Source organism: Trichomycterus rosablanca, chromosome 4 (genome assembly GCF_030014385.1).
Source record: "Trichomycterus rosablanca isolate fTriRos1 chromosome 4, fTriRos1.hap1, whole genome shotgun sequence".
NCBI classification, from domain to species: domain Eukaryota; kingdom Metazoa; phylum Chordata; class Actinopteri; order Siluriformes; family Trichomycteridae; genus Trichomycterus; species Trichomycterus rosablanca.
In genome coordinates, this window is record NC_085991.1 from 8077339 (window position 1) to 8095877 (window position 18539).

At 41.1% G+C, this 18539-nt stretch overlaps 1 protein-coding gene across 1 annotated transcript in view; it reads right to left on the minus strand.

Annotated features, from left to right (window-relative positions):
* Positions 1-18539, minus strand: part of pappa2 (pappalysin 2) — an 80673-nt gene that overhangs the window by 47327 nt on the left and 14807 nt on the right. Inside the window, exons 4-8 of the mRNA XM_062993918.1 lie at positions 15791-16084; positions 14606-14798; positions 11899-12020; positions 4997-5179; positions 2275-2578 (exon numbers count right to left, since the gene is read on the minus strand). Coding sequence (XP_062849988.1) covers positions 2275-2578; positions 4997-5179; positions 11899-12020; positions 14606-14798; positions 15791-16084 — 1096 coding nt within the window. The remainder of the gene's footprint in view (positions 1-2274; positions 2579-4996; positions 5180-11898; positions 12021-14605; positions 14799-15790; positions 16085-18539) is intronic.

The following is an 18539-nucleotide window of genomic DNA, read 5'->3' on the forward strand; positions in this document are numbered from 1 at the left end:
GTAGCTTTACCTACCCCCACAAATTACCCCTATTAATTATAAATCATAGATATGTTTTCAGAGCCAGAGAGACCAGAAAACAATTTCTTTAGAGAACTGCAGGATTCAATGTCTTCAAGTTTTAGTAAGAATTAAAAACTGAAATCTCTTACTTAGACCCTTTATTCACTACTTTTTAAAAGACATATTTAGGTCTCTTCACATATGTTCAGTAGGGTTTACACCTGGGCTTTGGCTAGGCCACTCAAGGACATTCAGAGACTTGCCTTGAAGCCACTTTAGTGTTGTTTTGGCTGTATGGTTTGGGCTATTGTCGTGTTGAAAGGTGAACTGTCATCACATTCTGAGTTTGTGTATGCTTGATGTACTGGGCAAAAAAAGGTCAGTTTTGCCGCTCAGGTGGCGCAGCGGTAAAAAGACACGCTGCAACCATAGCTGGATTCTGAGTACCTCGTATCGAATCCAGCTCTGCCTCACCGGTTTGAGGCTGAGTGGCTGTATGAGCAACGATTGGCCGGTTGCTCAGTTGGGGGGTGGTCTTTGGTTGGATTACGACCTCTGCCGGCTGATTAGAGGCGCCTGCACAGAGATGAGGAAGAGTGCCCTTAGGGTGTGTCTCTCCGCATGCAACGCTAGGTGGCGCCAAACTCATCAATGTGCGGGTGGCAAAAATGCATCCGGCTGCTGCCCATGTTTCGGAGGGGATATGGGTTAGCTTCAATCTCCTCGGTCAGGGCGGGGTTCGGCATAGACAGAGAGGAAGCACGATGCAAATTGAACAATTGGATGCGCTAAAGGGGGAGAAAAAGGGGAAAAGTTTTTCATCTCATCAGACCAGAGAATCTTTTTCCTCATGTTGCCAGAGTTCTTTACATGCTGTCATATGTCTTTACTCAACAGTGGCTTCCATCTTGCCACTGTGACAAAAAGGCCTGATTTATGGAGTGCTGCAGGAAAACAAGTTCTCCAATCTCTTCTTGCCAGGATGCCCAATTTGGCTGGACAGAAAACTATAGGAAGGTACAAGGCTATGCAAATCTTCTCCTATTTCAGTATTATTGAGGTCACTGTGTTTCTGGGAGCACTTGGCATAATTTGATTATGAAGATTCTTGGACCTAATGGCTTGATTTGTCATGAAAATGCAGTGATGACTGTGGGACCCAATTGTGTGCCTTCCAGCTAAACTGAAAATGCAACAGGTAGACTCATATTGAGTTCTAGAAACAGGATGCACCTGACAACAACTTGGAGTGCCAAAAAGAATCTGAATAATATATGTATAAAAGTTTTCAGCTCATGAATTTTTCAAAGACCATGTTGAGACATTGCAGTTTGTGATTGGTATAAATATTTAAAGACCATGTTTTAACTGTAATAAGGTTAATTAAGTAATCAGCAATGATAGATTCTTGGGTAAAAATGGCAATTCCATATCTATTCAAATCACAACACAAAAAGTGGGTAGCATTGTCGCCTCACAGCAAGAAGGGCTCGGATTTACTGGCAAGGGTCCTTTTGTGTGGACTTGCATGATCTCTCTGTCTGCATGGGTTTTCTGCAGGTGCTCTGGTTTCTTTCCACAAGTCTACAGACATGCAGTTAGGCTGGCTAGAGTTACTAATAACTGTCTTAAATTATGTCTGGTAAGTTCACCTAACTACTGTAGATTTGGTCTTGTAATAAAACTCCTGTTCGAGCAAATAGAGGACTTATATCGATGTGATGTTTTGCAAATAAGCATTTTTAAAAGGCAGCATCAATAATGTCTTGTAGTATAATGTGCAGAATGACCACAGCTTTGTTTTTTAAGACCTCTTGGTGGCAGTGCAGCCCCTTCCTCTGGACTTTCCTATTCTACCATCGTGACACACCAAATGACAGGTCACTTACTTCTCACATACTCTAGAGCAGCCTGACCCTCTAGTAATAAAGCAAGACAGATAGAACAGTGAAAAAAACGAATAAAATGGTCACATTTGGTTTAAATTACAGTTTCTCCACTTTTCTTTTGTCTTTCTCCTCCTTTATTGTACGTAACTTTATTCTGATTTTATTTTTCTCTCTTTTGTCAGTGGAAGAACCTTTTTTGGAGATGAAACAGCTCTGAATCATTGATGTTCAAAGGTTTTGACCTATTGTGAGAAATTATCCAGGATTCGGTCAACACTATTTAGCAGACAAATGTGACATAAATCGGGGTACATTATACTGAAATAATACACATCTGTTTGACTGGTGTGTATGTGTGTGTGTGTGGCCAACAGCATCCTACCTGTCTGTGTATGTGTTGTGTTTTAAAGTGGCCGCTCCCGAGCCCTCCTTAATGGGTGGATCTCGCAGCACATGGTAAATTAGTGGACGGCAGACAGAGCAAAGAGGATTCTGAGGTCGGGAGGTTAACAGCACAGCATCGATCTCCAGTTTCTTATCAAAGGTGGAAATCTTTACAGCCTTCACTTTCTTGTTGCTGTTTACACGCAGAGTAAGAGGAATATCGCAAAAAACATGCTGGGGTCCTGTGTGAACTGATTCGCCCGTCTCCAAAATGAACTCCACATCAGAGATTGCCTGGCTATCTAAAAGCACAACAGACACAATAAAAATGCTAGTTGAAATATGATGTCAAACTGCTTTTATGTAGTTTACTGTATGTAGTTATTCTTGCATTAAAATGATCATCTGAGTAAAAACACCAAGAGCATTACAATACCGAAATTATATTGGTTTTTGGGGATATTTATATATAAAAAAAGAATTATCAGGAGATCAACCACCATTTAAACAGTTTTGTAAAAAACAATAAGACAGTGCATTTATTGTCTTCCAGTGCTAAAATGTTTGTGGAGCACAGGTATATTGATCTGAAATGTGGCATAGTTGTGAGTGAGTGAGTGAGTGTAACAGGGTGGTGTTGCCCCTTTTCACAGAGGCATGAACCAGCCTTTAAAAGGATCTCCCAGTTGCAGTGCATTACCACTGATGAGACACAGAGACTTTCTCATTCAAAAGAATGCCAAAGACAGTCATCTGTGCCTCTGTGTTCCCTGCCAGGCCATTAGTGGCAGGGCAGATGGACATGATTCTGTGATCAGAGCCACTGCTGATCTCCAGAGCATGTGATTCTCTGATTAACCATTTTTTTCACAAGGAAAAATTAGAGTAAACATGAACTTTATTACATTAAAATACCTATCCACAGTGTATATTTCATAGCCAGAGGTTAAATGAAGGAAACCTTGATGTATAATCTGAGTTATACAACAGTTAGTTCCGACTTTACAATCTGATTGGTTGAGAAGCGTTCTAACCGTGCTGATATTTGTGACAACAGCAAGACCTTTTCACACCACAACTGTATTTCCCCGCTGACGCGTTGCCAGTAACGACAAGCTTCATGCACACAAGCCGGACTGTTTGATGCCGATGCACATCCTACCGAGCAGCCTTTTTTTTCTAACTGCACAATGAACGGAAGTGTGCAGAGTAACATATACAAATAACGCAATAACTCTAATAAATAACCAAATTCTATCTTTTAATTCTTAATTAATTTTATTTTAAGCTTTTTCTCCTTTTCCTTTCATCTTCGCTTATTTATATTCACTTATTATTTTTATTCCAAACTAGCGTTACTTTGTAGTGTTAAACTGTATGCCTAGCAGCAAATCGTTGTGGAACTACTTTTTGGCGGAAGGTATTGTCAGTATTAAAGCATATTCAGGGATTTATTTTCTTTCTTTATTTTGTAAAAACTGTTGTATAAAAGCAATAGAACACTTGAGGTCGTGTGTTATCGCGAATAACATCACGGCTGTGATGATCTACGGCATCACAGCCGTGATGTTATTCGCGATAACACACTCCCTCTCGTGTTCTATTGCTTAATTAATTGTCACTCTTTTGCTATGTGCTTGGTATTGTATCCCAAGTAATTGGAAGGGGGTTGCTACATGGTTGCTGGGGTGTTGCTAGTGTAAATGTAATGTATATCTCATTTTAAAAGCTGTACACAAGCCCACATCTTACAGTCAGACATTAAATAAAAATTGAATGAAGAAAACCTTGATGTCTTTATAATCTGGGTTGTCACACTATGGCTATGTGGCTGATATTGTGTCCCAAGTGATTGGAAGGGGGTTTTAACATGGTTGCTAGGGTGTTGCTAGTGTAAATGTAATGTAAATATCCATTAAAAAGCTGTACACCAGCTCACATCTTATAGTCAGACATTCAGACGAATTGTTCTGGTGATGGTAGACCCTTATAGAACCCCACTGACCAAATATGATTTGAGTGGTGGACAATTCTCAACACTGCAGTGACTCTAACATGTTGTGTTGGTATGTGTGTATGTTGCTGGAATTTTTAAATGCTGTCCCGGCTTACTGGCCTCTTGACTAGTCATCCAAGCCCTGTTAGCACTCATCGTAAGTGTACAGTTAAAGGCTGGAGCTATTTTCTTTTTTCATGTTTAATGTGTATTAACCTTCCTCTAGTCTTTTATTAGTGGGAAATTTGTCATCACAAGATGCTGGCTTTATATTTTGGTTGGAACTCTTTATATTTTGGTCGGAATTTTCTTTCCAATGATGACATTAAGGTGTTTAAAAATCCCTCCGACCCTTCTGCACCTCATACGCTCACACCAAAACAACACATTGCCATGTTACTGTCTTTGCAGTCCATCACCCAAATATCGTCTGGTCAGTTAGGGTCCTGTTAGATTAATAAATGTAGTACAGTGCGATGTAGAGAGTCACTGATGGGCTACAGTCTGCAAGTTCATTCGCATGGTAGCTATATTATAGATAATTATAAAATAATTAATAAATGTACATACCAGATAGATTACAGTATATTGTATGAATACGTAATAATACTTGGATATAATCCAACTACAATATTATGACTTAAACAGTTAAAATTTTTAATATATATTTTTGATATTCTTACAGGTACTCATCGGTACAGAACAGAAGTAGTCCAGTACTTACTGATAGAAATGTACGTGATCCACAAACTCAAAGTGTCTGGAACAACAGGATGCTGGAAGTACAACTGCAGAACACAGCCCCCAGTCTGAGGACATGGAGAGCTCATATTGGCATCATAAAGGCTAAACTCAGGGCTCCAGGTACGCATGCTTGGCTCACATGGCTGGTAGACATCAGGAGCACCTATACACAAACAATTAAGCACACTTTTACTGACTTCCTTAAATAAAATCTATCACACACACACTCACACACACACATCAACATCTTATATAGCGACAGGAGGGTGGTGCAGTGCGTCAGAGCAAGAAATTCCTGGGCTTGATTCTCCGGCCAGGCAGCTCAGAGTTTGCATGTTTTCCTTGTGTCTGTGTGGGTTTCCTCCGGGTGCTCCAGTTTCCTCCCACAAGTACAACCATATGCAATCAGGCCAACTGTTGCGACCAAAGATTTGATATACACTGATCAGCCATAACATTAAAACCACCTCCTTGTTTCTACACCTACTGTCCATTTTATCAGCTCCACTTACCACATAGAAGCATTTAGTAGTTCTACAATTACTGACTGTAGTCTATCTGTTTCTCTGCATGCTTTTTTAGCCTGCTTTCACCCTGTTCTTCAATGGTCAGGACCCCCACAGGACCACCACAGAGCAGGTATTATTTAGGTGGTGGATCATTCTCAGCACTGCAGTGACACTGACATGGTGGTGGTGTGTTAGTGTGTGTTGTGCTGGTATGAGTGGATCAGACACAGCAGCGCTGCTGGAGTTTTTAAATACCGTGTCCACTCACTGTCCACTCTATTAGACACTCCTATCTAGTTGGTCCACCTTGTAGATGTAAAGTCAGAGATGATCACTCATCTATTGCTGCTGTTTGAGTTGGTCATCCTCTAGACCTTCATCAGTGGTCACAGGACGCTGCCCACGGGGCGCTGTTAGCTGGATATTTTTGGTTGGTGGACTATTCTCAGTCCAGCAGTGACAGTGAGGTGTTTATAAACTCCAGCAGCGCTGCTGTGTCTGATCCACTCATACCAGCACAACACACACTAACACACCACCACCATGTCAGTGTCACTGCAGTGCTGAGCATGACCCACCACCTAAATAATATCTACTCTGTAGTGGTCCTGACCATTGAAGAACAGCATGAAAAGGGGGTTAACAAAGCATGCAGAGAAACAGATGGACTACAGTCAGTAATTGTAGAACTACAAAGTGCTTCTATATGGTAAGTGGAGCTGATAAAATGGACAGTGAGTGTAGAAACAAGGAGGTGGTTTTAATGTTATGGTTGATCGGTGTATATATAGTGCTTTAGTTGCTTTTAACATTGCTTTGGTTTGTTTTTCACTACGTTAAGTTTGTAAAACTAGGGAGGTGCTGTCATGTCAGCTGTATTTGGTAAAGGACGTAGGAAAAAATGGTTTGACTAAAGACAAATAGAGAGAGAGAAGAAAATAGGAGAAAAGGAAGGAGGGAGAGAAGGTAGTAAGTCTGGGAAAAACCACATGTCCTGGCAGTAGATGTGAAGCACACTTCCCCAGACATCAGTCGATTGTAGGGCCCAGGTGCAACTGGGCAAAAAAAAAAATAAAAATAAGGAAAAAAAACAAAAACTAATGCCTTAATTAGGATGGACAAGAATCCACAATTTATTTATTTTTGTATTTTTTTAGTAAAACAAAAATGTATGGGAAAATGTGTACATGTGGGTTTGAAATAATAATAATAATCATAATAATAATAATAATAATAATGCTAAAGAATAAAAAAAAACAAGAGTGTTCACCTCTTTATTCAATAAAAATGCTGTGCATCTGCATACACATTCCTACAATCAGTACAACCCAAGCTCACTCACATTCTTAACCGCTTATCCAATCAGGGTCGCGGGGGGGTTGCTGGAGCCTATCCCAGCTTTTCAATGGGTGCAAGGCACACAGTAACACCCTGGACGAGGGGGCAGTCCATCGCAGGGCAGACACACATATACACACACACACACACACATACACACACCCATTCACCTCTAGGGCAATTCAGTGTCTCCAATTACCCTGACTGCATGTTTTTGGACTGTGGGAGGAAACCGGACCTCCCGGTGGAAACCCACGCAGACACGGGGAGAACATGCAAACTCCACACAGAAAGGACCCGGACCGCCCCGCCTGGGGATCGAACCCAGGACCTTCTTGCTGTGAGGCGACAGTGCTACCCACCGAGCCACAGTGCCACCCTCAACTGTAACTAGACAGGTTGCACATTGCCACAGAGGCACCAGGTGTAGCCCTACACCCTCAACAAATGAAAATGAATCTAAATTGCAGGAAGCTTAAACAAGGTAGGATGATAAAATAGCTAAAAAGCCACAAACAAACAGGGTAACAGGAAAATAAAAGCAGTGACCACAGTAACTGAAACAAAGTAAGAAATGAAAGACACAAAAACATCCATAGCCCACAAAAGGGCAAGTTCTCAGAAAAAAGTCAAAACCCAGAATGAGATGGGGATGGAAATGAACAAGCAGCACCTTATCCCACCAACTGGCACAGTCATGCTGGGCATGTGTCCTAATGTGGGGCCAGCTACACTTAGTTCTAATAGCCAGAAAGTGCAATGACGCTGACTGAGCTTTCAGGCAAAGATAAAGTAGAGTACCGGCATCTCAGCAGGTAAAGTTAATACAAGCAAGTTGGAAAGAACATATCTGACGTTTAAGACACACCTTATTAAAACACACCTACGTTAGCGTAAAAAGTAAATACCCTAGTAAAGTAAACAAACATAACATTTAGTAAAGCATAATATAATTATAATAGTTGCTCCATAACTTAATAACTGCTAACATTGCCTTTAACAGCCATGAGAGGGAGCTGAACCAAAAAGCAGAGCTTACAATTTATTGGTCAGTCTATATCCCCACTTTTACCTATGGTCATGGGGCGGCACGGTGGCTAAGTGGGTAACACTGTCGCCTCACAGCAAGAAGGTCCTGGGTTCGATCCCCAGGTGGGGGTGTGGAGTTTGCATGTTCTCCCTGTGTCCACGTGGGTTTCCTCCGGGTGCTCCGGTTTCCTCCCACAGTCCAAAGACGTGCAAGTGAGGTGAACTGGAGACACAAAATTGTCCATGACTGTGTCCTGTCATGAATGTAACCAAAAGTGTAAAACATGACTCCTAATAAACAAACAAAACTATGGTTATGAGCTCTGGGTAACGACCAAAGAACAAGATCGTGGATATAAGCAGCTGAAATAAGTCTTCACTGGCGGGTGGTTGGGCTTACTCTCTGTGATCGGGTAAGGAGCTCAGCGATCTGTAAAACCGCTGCTCCTTTGCATGGAGAGGAGCCAGTTGAGGTGGTTTGTGCATTTAATAAAGATGCCTCCCGTATGCCTCCCGCATGGCCAATGGGAAGGAGACCCGTGGCAGAGGGATTATATCTCCCGACTGGACTGGGAACACCTGAGAACCCTCCTTGCTTGCCCTGTTACCATCGCGACCCTGAATGGACAAGCTGAAAAGATGATGATGATATGATGATGATTTGAAATTGCTCTTTCACACTAATCTTCTATGTCAAACTGTGTTAAATCAGATCCATCAATCAGGTCTTTGTGTGTTACTTCCTTGTTTTCGCTCTTTACACAGATTTATGTTGAATTCAATTCAGGATTTTGATTAGGTCACTCCAAACTTTAATTCTCTTATATTTTATCTCTTATAGTGGTGTGTATTTTTGAATCATTGCCCTGTTGCATAACCCAGTTAAGCCTTAACGGATGTGCCTAAAGAATTTTCATCTATCTCTCAATACCAACAATCATTCAGGTCATGAGCCAGCAAACAACTCTTTCATGCCATGTTTGATTGTTGGTATAATGTCAATGTTTTTATTATTTTGTGCTATTGAGAATTCCATTTTTGCAAGATCGCTTGTGATTTAAAGTTATTACGTTAACTTTGGTATAAGAGGAGTCTACAACCCCATATTTCTTACAATTTCTTACAGTTTCTTACATTTACTTTGACTTTTATTTCATTGCAGACAGGATGAACCTGAGATATTTCATGTTTTATCTGCTCAACTTCATTTCATTTATTAATAAACATCCATTCCTGCATTTCAGGCCTGCAACACATTCCAAAAAAAGTTGGGACAGTAAAGCATTTACCACTTTGTAATGTTGCCATTCCTTCTCACCACACTTAAAAAACGTTTTGACACCGAGGAGACCAAGTGATTCAGTGTTTCAGCTTTTATTTTGTCTCATTCTTCCTGCAAACACGTCTTAAGATGTGCAACAGTACGGGGTCGTTGTTGTCTCATTTTTCCTTTCAAAATTCTCCACACATTCTGTATTGGGGACAGATCAGGACTGCAGGCGGGCCAGTCCAGTACCCGTACCCTCTTCTTCCACAGCCATGCCTTTGTAATGTGTGCAGCATGTGGTTTTGCATCGTCTTGTTGAAAAATGCATAAACGTCCCTGGAAAAAAAGTCGTCTTGAAGGCAGCATATGTTGCTCTAAGATCTCAATGTACTTTTCTGCATTAATGCTGCATCACAGAAGTGTACATGAACTTTGCCAAGGACACTGACACAGCGCCATACCATGACATGGCTTTTGGACTTGTTCCTGATAACAGTCTGGATGGTCCTTTTTGTCTTTGGTCCGGAGCACACGGCGTCCATTTTTTCCAAAAAAGACCTAAAATGCTGATTCATCTGACCACAATACACGTTTCCACTGTGTGATGGTCCATCCTAGATTCCTCTGAGCCCAGAGAAGTTGACACCACTTCTGGACATGGTTAACATAAGGCTTCTTTTTTGCACAGTAAAGTTTTAAGTAGCATTTGTTCATGTAACTCTGTATTGTAGTGCTTGATAAACGTTTGCCAAAGTAATCCCTCACCCATGTGGTTATATCAGCTATTGTTGAGTGGCGAAGCTCACGGGTGTTCAGCTTAAGCTCGCGCACTTGGCCTTTATGCACTGAAATTCCTCCCAATTCCTTGAATGGTTTAATGATATTATGCACTGTAGAGGGAGAAATATGCATAAACATTTCAATCATTTTCTCACACATTTGTTGACAAACTGGAGATCCTCTGATCATCTTTGCTCATCAAAGACTGCTTTGGTACCAAATCATGATTACAATAACCTGTTTGGAATCACATCATTATACAGTTTTTTCACCTCATTACTTGCCCTAAATTGCCCCTGTCCCAACTTTTTTTGGAATGTGTTGCAGCGCTGCAATGCAGGAATGGATGTTTATTAATAAATGAAATGAAGTTGAGCAGATAAAACATGAAATATCTCAGGTTCATCCTGTCTGCAATGAAATAAAAGTTAAAGTAAATGTAAGGAACACTGCATTTTTATTTTATTTGCATTTTCCATACTGTCCCAACTTTTTCTGATTTGGGGTTATACAATTACTTATTTGTTTTTTTTTCTAAGAACTTTTGTAACTTTCAGGATGAGCTGTCATTAAGGCTGTAAATCTAAGTTGACAGAAGAGACAAGACAGCCAAAGACGAATGAGAAACAGAAGGACGGACATGGCGTGGAGAGGAAAAAAAAAGTAGAAAAGAATGATTGAGTTTAAAAACAGACAGCTAGAGAGGCAAACAGAAGCTTGCAGTCATGCTCCTTTGCACCCAGTATGGCCTTGCATGTGTGTGGATGCACGCTAGTTAAAGCTCAGTAGGCCACGGCAAACCATAAAAACTCAATTGGTCAGATAAACAGAGCAAGGTCGGAATTAATGGCTGTATCAGATGCAGTGCAAATGACCCCACTGGGAAGAAAGAAAGCGATGAGATCTGTCCACACATCATCCCTCCTTCTGTTAGCAGCCTAAACCATCTTTCTGTTATTTGCAGCTGTGGTTAGACACACACACACACACACACGCACACTAATACAATCAAACTTGTTTCTGGCATACCCCAAACCCTATATTATGTTCTTGAAACACTATTGTTGTTTTAAAGGCAATGAAATGACTAAAAATAAACTCAAAACAAGAGGTCGCATTGAAATGTATTGCAGACTTGAAACAGCACCACTATCTCATGAGACTCCAACTCTTTAAGAAGTTCAGTTTTTCAACTCCAGAAATTAATGCTGTTGAAAAATGTTAGGAAAAACAAAATGCGAATCCAAAAATCACTTTACTACTTCACACACACACACACACACACAAAGTTTAACCGTGCTCTCCTTTTCAAGGAGCTCATGTATGGGCAAATGAAAAGACCTGCCTCCATGTTACAAATATACAGTTTAATCCATGATATGTCAGTGAGTGGGCAGATAACAGCGAGCAAGCCATGATTAGAATAATCAGTAACATCTGCTTTAATAAAAAATGAGTTCAAACATGATACAGGATGCGCATAGCTTTTTTTTAATGATGAGCCAGGTGTGGAAGCTACCCAATATTACCAAAAACTTGAAGCCTAGCCAATTTATTTCTTCTTCATGAGAGAGGGAGAGTTCTTTGTACTGGCAATTATTATTTTAGAATTTATCGCCTAAGCTTTTCCAGACTCCTAAGGACTTGCACGCACCTGGCCATGAGGATCCTCCTGGCAAGTGAGCCAGCAAAAGTGAGAACAGCCCAAGCTCTGAATCCTCATTAATCAAAAATCTGGTGGTGGTTTTTTTTAAGTCACTGACTGGATGAATGGCATGATCACCTCAACTGAAATCATATGTTAGTCAGTGTTTTTTTTTTCCCCTCCAAGACAAATGACACAAAACAGGACTGGGATGGTCTGAGAGGAGACTGACTAGCTCGAGTTACGTAATCAAATTGTACAGTATGTTGTGATTATCGTGTTATACTGTTATACTGATATCGTGTTATACTGACCCACGGCTTCTTCTGGAGTCCAGTAGCCACTGGTGTCACAAGAATGGGGCGATGTGGCTTTGTAGGCATATTGATGGAACACTCCGTGTTCGTCACACAACTGGCAATTCACCCCGGCGTCTCTATAAATGCGAACAACAACTTCCTATAAATATGGCATCAATTCACATTTACAGCATTTACACTGATCAGCCATAACATTAAAACCACCTCCTTGTTTCTACACTCACTGTCCATTTTATCAGCTCCACTAACCATATAGAAGCACTGTGTGGCTCTACAATTACTGACTGTAGTCCATCTGTTTCTCTGCATGCTTTGTTAGCCCCCTTTCATGCTGTTCTTCGATGGTCAGGACTCTCCCAGGACCACTACAGAGCAGGTATTATTTAGGTGGTGGGTCATTCTCAGCACTGCAGTGACACTGACATGGTGGTGGTGTGTTAGTGTGTGTTGTGCTGGTATGAGTGGATCAGACACAGGAGTGGACAGTGAGTGGACACGATATTTAAAAACTCCAGCACCACTCATACCAGCACAACACACTAACACACCACCACCATGTCAGTGTCAATGCAGTGCTGAGAATCATCCACCACCTAAATAATACTTACTCTGTGGGGGTCCTGACCATTAAAGAACAGGGTGAAAGCAGGTTAAAAAAGCATGAAGAGAAACAGATAGACTACAGTCAGTATTTGTAGAACTACAAAGTGCTTCCATAAGGTAAGTGGAGCTGATAAAATGGACAGTGCATGTACAAACAAGGAGGTGGTTTTAATGTTATGGCTGATCAGTGTATATGACTGGCAGTGACATTCATAGCCTTACCAAATGCACTGCACTATATTCTATTTTACACTCACCGAGCACTTTATTAGGTACATCTATCTGGTACTTATTCATTGATTATGATGATCTGTTGCTCTGTACACTTTGTCACCCCCATATCCTATTTATCAAACAAAAGAGACACCCATATGATCCCCACTGACGATGTTATTTAAATAAAAGATTATTCTTAGCAGTTTAATGACAAAACCGTGGTAATAACGTGGTAATAAAGTGATCCAGTGTCATTGGATTTTTTTAACATGTCAATGCATGTAAATGCAAGAGGGGAAAACAATGCTCCAACCAAAAATCTAAAGCCTACAGCACCATGTTATCAGATGCTGTCCAGTAATACAAAACTAGAGGAGGAATAACACACGAAAAAGGAAAATAGCTCTAGTTTCCAAGTGCACACCTTCAACAAGTATTAACAGAGTACGTGCTCCTAATAAGAGGCCAGTAAGTTTAAAAAGAGCTTTACATTACGATGTTTAACTTGTTTTAGATCAACACACACTACTATGTCATTACCATGATTGTGTTATTGCAGTGCTGGTTGTTGTTGGTCCAGCAACAACAACTATTGTCCACAAAAACAAACCTATTACAAAGTGTGCTCCTGAATCAAATTACTTCTATAGTGTATTCAATTATTTTTGTTTTGTTTACATAATATATATTCTGCTACTTACATAAAACAGGGACAACTATTTGGCTATGCTGTTTATCTTCTTAACAGTCTAAGCCTCAGAATGAGAAAATGCAAAAAAGGCAGTATCAGGAGAAATACACTGATCAGCCACAACATTAAAACCACCTTCTTGTTTCTACACTCACTGTCCATTTTATCAGCTCCACTTACCATATAGATGCACATTGTAGTTCTACAATTACTGACTGTAGTCCATCTGTTTCTCTGCATGCTTTGTTAGCCTGCTTTGGTGTGTTAGTGTGTGTTGTGCTGGTATGAGTGGATCAGACACAGCAGCACTGCTGGAGTTTTTAAATACCGTGTCCACTCACTGTCCACTCTATTAGACACTCCTACCTAGTTGTTCCACCTTGTAGATGTGAAGTCAGAGACGATCGCTCATCTGTTGCTGCTGTTTGAGTCGGTCATCTTCTAGACCTTCATCAGTGGTCACAGGACGCTGCCCATGGTGTGCTGTTGGCTGGATGTATTTTTGGTTGGTGGACTATTCTCAGTCCAGCAGTGACAGTGAGGTGTTTATAAACTCCAGCAGCACTGCTGTGTCTGATCCACTCATACCAGCACGACACACACTAACACACCACCACCATGTCAGTGTCACTGCAGTGCTGAGAATGATCCACCACCTAAATAATACCTGCTCTGTGGTGGTCCTGTGGGGGTCCTGACCATTGAAGAACAGGGTGAAAGGGGGCTAACAAAGTATGAGGAGAAACAGATGGACTACAGTCAGTAATTGTAGAACTACAAAGTGCTCCTATATGGTAAGTGGAGCTGATAAAAAGGACAGTGAGTGTAGAAACAAGGAGGTGGTTTTAATGTTATGGCTGACCTGTGTTTATAGCATAGACGCCTGACTTTGAACATGGTACAAAGTATTTCAAGCTGACAAAATTCTCACAAATATTAGAGAATGTTGAGCAGTTATGGTAAAAAGTTAAAGTGGAAATCTGTCACACTGTGTTTTTACAGGGTTTTCTTAGTTATTAAAACACATATACTGAGAAATTGGCTAGAATTGGTCAGTCTGATATTTTACAGGAAGATGTGTATGTAATATATTTTATTTTAAAATATATTTTAGTATCATTCCTGCTATATTCAAAATAATAACAAACCTAGGCTAGATTATTAACTGAAATTGGTTGATTTTCACTTTACCTCTGCATGAGAGGCCCACTGATTGGATGAAGCCAATGAATAGAAACAGAGTTGTCATCTTGGTTGATCACCATTGGAGCAAGAGGAATGGGAGTTGGTTTTCTGTCCATGACCCAGTTTTTGTACACAAGGTCAATATAGCAGTGCATCCGAGCTACTTGATTTGGTGTAAAGTGGTCGGTGCAGTTGTCATCTGTAATAAAAAGAAGACACAAGTTCAAAGGTAAATAAAAATTTGAAGGTGAAAGGTGATACCAGGCTGATAGTTACTAAAGACTTTAGGACTTGTTAGTAATATTTTAAGTCTGTGACAGCTGAGGAAAAGAAGCTGTTCCAGAAACAACTGGATATTCAGTAGTCAGTATTAGGCTGCCAGATCTCATTCCTGTTAATGCCATTAGATCAGTGGCGATTTCTCTCAGACTGCAAGGGAAGCTCAGCTTCCCCTGAAATGTCAAAAATTAAATGGTCAAATATGTACAGTTGTGTTAACATTTCATTGACAAATGCGTTAGAACACGTTCATCTTGAAGACGAGTTCGTTCAGAATCAGCTGCTTATCACAAATCGACTCGATTTTGTTAACTTAACTCATACATTCCCGGAGCGTCAATGCATTTACCCGCAGACGCTGAGCGTCTCTTTGCTTCTATGGGGCTGCATGGGCGGGACTTCGAAACTCGCCGGTCATTGGATAAATGCCACGATTTTGTCCCGCCCCCGGACGCTGAGCGTCTATGGGGGTGAATGGGGCTGTGGGCGGGTCTGGACGCTGAGCTTCTGCAAGATGATTGGAGGATCAGTCGAAAGGCTGAATCCCGTTTTGATTGACAGCTATCACTGAGAGCTTCAGTCCCATCGCGGATTTTGCGAGTGAAGTCGAAAGACAAACTGCAAACCATTTCAGGCCATTTTCTTGAAAACTAACAAAGGGGAGAATTTATACATTTATATATAAATAAATTGACACATTTTATGATGTAAGCCGACAATGAGCTTCCCCTCTTTAAAAGACCAGCAGCCGCCACTGCATTAGATCCATGTACAGGAGTAAGATTAGCCATCATAGTTAGCTCCACTATTACTACATATCAGATGTGAAAATAATTTGGCTATATTTAACAATGAATGTCACTAAATGTAATTAAAAAAAGAATGTATTGTGAATATAAAATACATTCATACCTGTGTAGCTCATATAGTTGTTGTATGGTGTATTCTGGTATTGTGTTAGTCCACAGGTGTCGTTGACTGGGCCGGGGTCTCTGCATGCTTTAGTCTTTGGAGTTGGAGCCGTGTCAGCGCAAAAATCCCCAGTTTCCATAGAGGCCATGGTCTCCTGACACGGGTCGTTGCATGACTCGCGCTCGCTTACCCCCTTGAAGACGTGGTACAAACCGAAGATGTGGCCCATCTCATGGATCATGGTGTTGTTGTGACCAGCAGTGCCGAAGTAGGAGGGGTTCAGTATCATTCCACCTAGAAAAAAAGGTACTTTATAAATTAACAATTGTAACAAAAAGCCTGAACTAATTATAACTAACGTGGCCTAAAGGTTTTTCCTCTGGCATCATTTGTGTTATTAGAGTTATTTATATAATGATGTTATTAAGCCTCAGAAGGCAAAAGGTTTGCATGGACATACTCTATGTAATATATTTTTACTTCAAATATAAAATCATCACAGCTGCTCAGGTGGCACAGCGGTAAAATACGCTAGCACACCAGAGCTAGGGATTTTGAATACATCATTTCGGGTTTCAGCTCTAACATCCAGCTGGTCAGGGCTACCACATGAACAACGGTTCGCTGTTGTTCGAGGGGTGGGACGAGTCGAACCAGGGTTCCTCATGACTGATGCAATTACGACCTCTGCTGGTTGATTGATGGTGCCTGCTCAGAGTTGGGGAATAACGCTGATCAGGGTGTGGCTCTCCATGCACAAGGCTGATCCGAATATGAACTCGCGTCGTGCAGGTGAAAAGAGGCAGTCGGTAGTGCTCACGTGTCGGAGGGGGCATGTGTCAGTTGCAAAGCTCCTCAGTCAGCAGTGGAGGGTTGTATTGTTAGAGGTGAAGATTAGGGGAGAAAATTTGGGGCGAAAATCGGAGAAAAAGAGGAATGTTGTCTGATCAAGTTACCAAAAGGTTAACCAAAACAATGGGTGTGTGGGTTCAACTCTTCTGTGCTCAGTTCATACCTGAGAAAGAAACATTTTGCATGTGTGGAATGCATGCCATCCCTGGGGTCTAAATGCAACACACTGAGTTGTACGCTTGGCCTCCTGGGTATCACAAAATGCCTGTTTCTTTGATTTATTTTTTTCTTCCTCTTTTTATCAGGTGTTTTGATACTGTGGTACTGCAGCTAAACTGAAATGCATTATAAGTTATTACTAATACATTAAATCATTACAATCTAAATAGTTAACAACTACACAAAGCTTGTAGCAGGTATTTGCACTCATTTGCTAATTATTAAATGCCAAAATGATCTCATTAGTTAAAGTCATAACCAGAAAGGCCAAGCTCAAGCTGTCTGAATATGCACTGCAAATCAATAGGAGGTGCAGTTACATAAGCAGTTTTGATCTTATGTAAGTGCCCTTTTATTTTGTTTAAATGAGCTCATATACTATAAAATCAGCTGGCAAGGAGAAAGGAGAAAAGGGCAAGCACTCCTCCTTTGTTTTGTGTGGTGGTTGGTCCAGGATTGTTTCCTCCTTTTGTTACGTTCCATTCAGTCAATGGCCTTAATGATTGAGAGCAACCTGCAGGGGGAAATCTATGCGTGTTTCAAGTGTTAACTTTTATGCCTGGGATAACGGCTCATTAATCTTGTAAAATGTGAGAGCTGTGAACGAGGAGGAAAAGGGAAAAAATGTTGGAAGAGAACTGAGAAAAAATAAAGGATTTAAAGCTCTGATGATGTACGTACATGCTAGCACAAACAAAGAATTGCACAATAAGTGTGTGGCATTTTTAGAGGCAACATAGTAAATGGAAGGAATATGTTAATGTAAGTCTTCTTCACTTTTTCTTAATGATCTGACTTTTGTAAGACCCTACACCTTGTTAATTGTTTTCAATGAAGAGCTTTGTTATAATTGCTAAACTACAAGTCTCTGCAAGGTCCTGCCCCCACTGATGCTGGCCTCCTTGCCATCCCTACTTTCAGACTGGTCTCGGCAGGGGGAAGATCTTTCGGTGTCATGGCCCCTAAACTATAGAACTCTTTACAACAATCTTTCCGTTCTTGTAAAGAGACCTTGAGTATGAAAGTAAGGCGCTATATAAATCGAACTTATTATTATTATTATTATTATTATTAAATTGGCTCTTAGAATATTTTAATAAGGATGTGACAGAAAAGTCTTAAGGTATCCTAAATGTCAGATGAGTTGATCACACTCCATTTGTAATGTCGTTATTGCTCTGTTTATACAGAACAAAAGGGTGGGAGCCGCTCAGGTGGCGCAGCGGTAAAAAAGCACACGCTGCAACCAGAGCTGGATTCCAGATACATCGTATCGAATCCAGCTCTGCCTTACCGGCTCGAGGCTGAGTGGCTACATGAACAACGATTTGTTTGGCCGGTTGTTCAGTTGGGGGACGGGACAAGGGGCCGGAAGTGGGTTTCTCTCTGTCAGAATGGTGCAGTTACGACCTCTGCCGGCTGATTAGAGGCGCCTGCACAAGAGATGAGGAAGGAGTGCTCTTAGGGTGTGTCTCTCCGCATGCAACGCTAGGTGGCGCCACACTCGGCAATGTGTAGGTGAAAAAATGCAGGCGGCTGCTGCTCATGTTTCGGAGGGGATGTAGGTTAGCTTCGATCTCGGTCAGGGCAGAGTTCGGCATAGACAGAGAGGAGGCGTGATGCAAATTGGATAATTGGACGCGGTAAAGGGGGAGAAAATGTAAAAAAAAAAAAGAAG